Source organism: Lycium ferocissimum, chromosome 11, assembly GCF_029784015.1.
Source record: "Lycium ferocissimum isolate CSIRO_LF1 chromosome 11, AGI_CSIRO_Lferr_CH_V1, whole genome shotgun sequence".
NCBI lineage: Eukaryota > Viridiplantae > Streptophyta > Magnoliopsida > Solanales > Solanaceae > Lycium > Lycium ferocissimum.
The window spans coordinates 65,203,699-65,209,935 of NC_081352.1; the positions used below are offsets into that span (position 1 = coordinate 65,203,699).

The 6,237-nt window shown below is 42.9% G+C and overlaps 1 protein-coding gene across 1 annotated transcript; it reads left to right on the plus strand.

The window, feature by feature from the left end:
• The first annotated feature begins 2,606 nt into the window (after positions 1 to 2,606).
• LOC132038580 (uncharacterized) lies at positions 2,607 to 5,585 on the plus strand. The gene is made up of 4 exons (XM_059429232.1): positions 2,607 to 2,757; positions 2,873 to 3,041; positions 3,114 to 3,549; positions 5,241 to 5,585. The coding sequence occupies exons 1-4, from the start codon at positions 2,607 to 2,609 to the stop codon at positions 5,583 to 5,585; spliced, it is 1,101 nt and encodes a 366-aa protein (XP_059285215.1).
• The last annotated feature ends 652 nt before the right edge of the window (positions 5,586 to 6,237 follow it).

The window sequence follows — 6,237 nt, forward strand, 5'->3', positions numbered from 1 at the left end:
GTATGTATGCTTTGCTACGTTATGTATATTATGATAGCCTTACCGGCTTCGGTGCAGTATATGTTTGTATGCATTAGTTTGGAGCCGTGTCTGATACTGATTTATGTACGAGTCGTTTGTATGCCGAATTTGGTTAGTGAGCGCGTATGGGTGCCCAGCTCGGGCACTAGTCACGGCCTACGGGGTTGGGTCGTGACAATAATGGGGCTAGCAACAATCTAATGCCGCCTGCTATATACAAGCAGTTGGGGTTGGGGATGCCTAGACCTATTACCAGGCGACTACAAATGGCTGATAGATCTATTAAGAGGCCGGTTGGAGTTGTAGATGATGTGCTAGTTCGGGTTGGTGATTTTCTTCTACCTGCTGACTTTGTGATTCTTGATTGTGCTGTTGATCGGGATATTCCTATTATTTTGGGAAGACCTTTCCTTGCTACGGGAAGGGCTCTTATGGATTCTGAAAAGAATGGAATCAAATTTTGAGTCAATGATAAGGAAGTTACTTTCCAGGCTAGTAAGGGGATGAAGTTACCGAGTGCTTACAAAAGCATTTCGGTTATTGATTCTGATGTTATTGATGAAGCTATTGAATTCAAGATAGAAGAGGAATGTTTGGGCGAAGCTCTTGCTGCTATTTTGGTGAACTTTGATGCCGATGACATAGAAGGTTATGTGGAGACTGTTAACTCGCTTGTAGGGTTGGGTTCTTACTCATACCAACCAAAGAAGTTAGATCTTGATCTTGAGCATAGAACGACTCCTCTAATAAAGCCATCCATTGTTGAGCCGCCTAAGCTTGAGCTTAAGAAGCTTCCTTCACATCTGAGGTAGGAATTTCTTGGCCCGAACAACACTTTGCCAGTGATTGTATCTGCATTCTTTGAATGAAGAGTAGATAAAGAGGTTTTTAGAAATATTGCGTGAATATAGGCGTGCTATAGGTTGGACAATTGAAGACATTCGGGGAATTCCCTCTGGTATATGCGAGCATAAAATCCAGTTTGAGGAAGATAGCTCACCAAGTGTTGAACACCAGAGGAGGTTGAATCCACCTAAGTGGTGAAGAAAGAGATCATTAAATGGTTAGATGCTGGAGTTGTATATCCTATTCCAGATAGCAAGCGGGTGAGCCCAGTACAATGTGTTCCGAAGAAGGGAGGCATCACAGTGGTGCCTAATGCTAAAAATGAGTTGATTCCGACTCGGACTGTTACTGGGTTGCATGTTTGCATAGATTATCGGAAGCTGAACTATGCGACTTGCAAGGACCATTTCCCCATGCCTTATATTGATCAGATGCTTGATCGGTTGGCTGGAAGGTCTTACTATTGCTTTTTAGACGGGTATTCTGACTATAACCAGATTAATATTGCTCTTGAAGACCAGGAGACGACGACTTTCACTTGTCCTTATGGGACTTTTGCTTTTAGCAGGATGCCTTTTGGTCTTTGCAATGCATCAGCTATATTTCAGACGTGCATGATGTTGATCTTCTCAGATATGGTTGAGGACTTCTTGGAGGTCTTCATGGATGATTTTTCTATGGTAGGTGATTCTTTTGAAGAATGTCTTGACCATATGGTTTGAGTGCCGAAGAGATGTGAGGAGACTAATCTTGTGCTTAATTGGGAGAAATGCCATTTTATGGTGAAGGAAGGGATCGTCCTCAGGCACAAAATCTCTGAGAAAGGGATCGAAGTTGATCAAGAGAAAATTGATATCATTGCCAAGCTTCCTCCACCTATCTCTGTGAAAGGAGTTCGAAGTTTCTTGGGGCATGTCGGTTTCTATCGGCGCTTTATTAAAGACTTCTCCAAGATAGCGAATCCCATGTGCAAGCTTCTTGAAAAAGAGGCTAAGTTCGAATTTGATGAGAAGTACCGCAAGGCATTTGATGAGTTGAAGGAGCGCCTGACTTCTGCTCTTATTATCATATCTCCTGATTGGTCTCTGCCATTTGAGTTGATGTGTGATGCGAGTGGTTTTGCTATTGGTGTTGTGCTTGGTCAGAGGCATAATAAAATCATACACCCGATTTACTATGCCAGCAAAACGCTCAATTGGGCACAGATGAACTACACTGTGACTGAGCAAGAGATACTTGCTATAGTATATGCTTTTGAAAAGTTTCGGGCCAATCTATTGGGTTCCAAAGTGGTGGTTTATACTGATCATATTGCGTTGAGGTATCTGATGGCGAAGAAGGAGGCGAAACCGCGGTTGATTAGATGGGTCCTATTGTTGCAAGAATTTGATTTTGAGGTAAAAGATCGAAAGGGATCCGAAAACCAGGCTGCAGACCGTCTCTCACTGCTTGAAGAAGCTAGGGGACCTTCAGAGGAGCTTGATATAGATGATGCCTTCCCAGATGAGAGGGTTCTAGCGGTGTCATTCAAGGTGGCACCATGGTTGCAAATATCGCCAACTTCTTGGTGACAGGCATTATTCCTGATGAAATCAAGGCGTACAAGAAGAAGAAGAAGTTCTTAAGAGATTCTCGTCAATACTACTGGGAGGAGCCATACTTATTCCTGACATGCGCTGATAACATCATTCGGTGTTGTGTCCCAGAGTCCGAGGTGATGGAGATTTTGAAAGCTTGCCATGACGCTCCTGTTAAGGCTCATCATAGTGGAACCCGGACTACAGCCAAGGTTCTTGAATGTGGGTCTTACTGGCCCACTCTTTTCCATGTTGCAAACTTATTGGTACGATCATGTGATAAATGCCAATGACAAGGTACTATTGGCAGGAGGTAAGAGATGCCTATGAATTTCGTGATGGAGGTCGAACTGTTCGATGTTTGGGGGATTGATTTTATGGGTCCCTTTGTGAGCTCTTGTGGTATGAAGTACATCTTGGTGGTGTAGATTACGTGTCAAAATGGGTAGAAGCAATGGCTTTACCCAACAATGAAGCCAAGAGTGTAATGGGGTTCCTGAAGAAAAACAGCTTTACTCATTTTCGTACTCCAAGAGCAATCATCAGTGATGGTGGTTCTCACTTTTGCAATAGAGCCTTTGCGGGTCTGATGGAAAAGTATAGTGTCAAGCATAGGGTTGCAACCCCTTATTATCCTCAGATGAGTGGCTAGGTGGAAGTTTCTAATAGGGAGATTAAGAGTATTTTGGCCAAGACAGTCAATGGTAATAGGACAGACTGGTCCCGGAAGCTTGATGATGCTCTTTGGGCTTATCGAACTGCAAACAAGACTCCTATTGGGACTTCCCCCTTTAGGCTGGTTTTTTGCAAGGCATGTCATTTTCCAGTCGAACTTAAGCATAAGGCCATGTGGGCACTGAAAAAGCTGAATATAGATTGGAAAGAAGCAACTAAACTTCGGTTGTTTCAACTCAATGAGATGGATGAGGTCTGGTACCAGGCCTATGAGAGTGCAGCTTTGTGTAAAGAAAGGATGAAACACTATCACGACCTGGATATCCTCAAGCGGGACTTTCAGAAGGGTGACTCTATCCTACTGTATAACTCGAGGCTGAAGTTCCTTCTGAGCAAGTTAAAATCCAGATGGTCCGGACCCTTCGAATTGGTAAGTGTTTCGTCAATGGCTCAATAGAAGTGTAAACCATGGATGGGACTCTGACATTTCGGGTCAATGGCCAGAGGGTGAAGCACTACCATTGGTGCATTGATGGGGATAGGATCGTTGACAGACACCGGTTGAAGCATACGGGGTCAACTCTTAATTTGGATTAGAGTGGTAACAATGTCATGCCGTGACGTTAAACCAAGCGCTTCGTGGGAGGCAACCCACGTTTACATTCTGCAATTTTTTTTTGTGTGGTTTGACGTTTGCTTTGGTGTAGGATGATACTGCAGGAAAATTTAAGTGTGTGAGGTAAGAAAAAAAAGGGCTGTATTTATTTATACGGACCGTATTTTTGGATCGTAAAGCTGTTGCGAGAAATCAATCACTCACTGGTTTGTGACATCTTTAATCACGGTCGGGAAATACAGACCGTATTCTGAAATACGGACTGTATCTGCAGGCGTAAAAGGTAAGAAAAACTTTTGAGAACACTGTTTTGTAACATGCTTAAATATGACTAATGATACGGGCCGTATCTAAAAATACGGCAGGTAAATACGGTCCATATTTAAGCATGATACAAAACAGTGGTTTATGAGAAAAAAGTGATCAAAATACGGACCGTATTTAAAATTACAACCCGTATCTTTGTTTTGGAAAAAAATAAAAAAATAAAAAAGAGCAGAGGGTTTAAACAAAAACCCCTAACGCGCCTTTACCTCTCCCACTTGACAAAACATTAATGCCATTACCTCCCCACTACAACCCACGATCTTCCACCATTACACCACCATTATTCTCCCTTCAATCTCCATAAAAACCTCAAAATACATCACCAAATTCCACACAAATCATCACTGCCTAATTCGACACACCCTCTGCTCCAGTTTCAAAGTTTGCTTAGCTCTTTTCTTATTTTTCATCAAGTGTTGTCCACAAGTCATCGTTGCACAGGTATGTTGATGCTCTAATCCCTTTTATTTACACATATTGGTATGGGTTAATTGATGGGATGATGGGAATTGTGAAACCTAGTATTAATAGTGTAAAATTCATGGTTGATGAATTTCTAAGTTGGGGGATGAGCAAATTGATATGGTTTAAGATTCTTGGGAATCAGTATATCGAAACCCCAATGGGTCTGAGGGCATTTCGATTGACGATTTCCAATTTGGATTCTGAAATTGTTATGCTCGCCAATTGTTCGATTGAATGCCAATGCTCCTAAAATTGTAAAAACTGGCTAAAGTCTAAGTAACCCAACCCCCATAAGAGATGAAACCATGAATTGGATGTGTGTGATGTTGAACTTAGCCCGAAGTAAAGTCATACATAGAAATAACTGGGGTCGATAAGGAAAAATACGATTTAGGATATAGATCGTATAGTTGTATACGGATCATATCTTGGGACGTATTATTGATGGAAAATAGGAGAAGTTTCTGTTTTTAGAAAGATATGCCTAAATACGGACCGTATTTCTAGGATGAAAACTTAACATGTTTCTATCTCAAACATATGTGCTTAAATACGATCGTATTTAGTTTTACGGACTGTATCTGTGACCATATGACTGAGATAGAAACAATACGACCATCTAATACGGCCCGTATTTTACTTTTACGACCACCTAAAAAAAATATAAACATCCTAAAAGATTTTGTCTTTCTTTTGTTATTGTTTCTTCATAGCCCTTTGCTAATGATGCTTCTCTTACAGGAATGAGTTCAAAACGCGCAGTAAAGAGAGGTACTGGGCCAAGGGCCCGAGGTCGAGAAAGAGCGGAGGTTACCCATGCATTGCATGACTCCCCCTCTGAAGAGGAGGAATCGTCAGCATCTGCTTCGGGAGAGGAGAAAATCGAGGGTACTGAACAAGTGAGTGGCTCAACCGAGCCTTCCTCTGCCCCCGTAGTCCTTCAGCTCCAGGTGGTGAAAGTGAGGGCCGAAGGTTGGAAATCAGAAGCAAGCAGCTACATGAGGACAATTTGCAGTTCCCACTCAAGGGAGCCAAAGAACTATATGATCAGGGGATAGCCCCAACGAAAAAAGGGTGTAAGCCGCAGAGAAACATCTGAAAAGAGCGGCGATTAACTTTTGAGGGCCTAACCACCTATCCTGATACTGCTGAGGCACTCCGATTGTACCGGCTAGCAGTATTTGGCGACCCTCCTGGAGAATATTGTCCAGTGCTTGTGCGAGAATTCTACGCCAATTATGGGGCGGCGTTGCATTTGATGAAACGACCAAGCGTACCCATGCACACTCTGCCACTCCTTGAGAATGTTACGGCCCGCAATGCCAAGGTCGACATTTCCAACAAGGCCATCAACAGAGTCTATTTTGGTGATGACTATGCGGAACCGAACAATGAGGCGGAATTCATTGACAAACGAGAAAGGAAAGATGACAGGTCTATGCTACAGTGGGCGGCCTCTGTAATATCACGTGATAGTGGAGTTTGATCAGTTACAGGGTGCTACCGACACAAAATGACAACACCCTCATTAGTACCTAGGCTGTGATAGTTGCAGCAATAATGTCCCGGTTTACTATGAATTTGGAGCGTCTGATTAGTGAGGAGATTAGAACGAGAGCACCACAGTCGTCCACCTCCCTCATATTTCTATGCCTCATTACAGAGTTGTGTAGGAGAGCCCGTGTGACGGGCATTCCCAATCGGGATCAC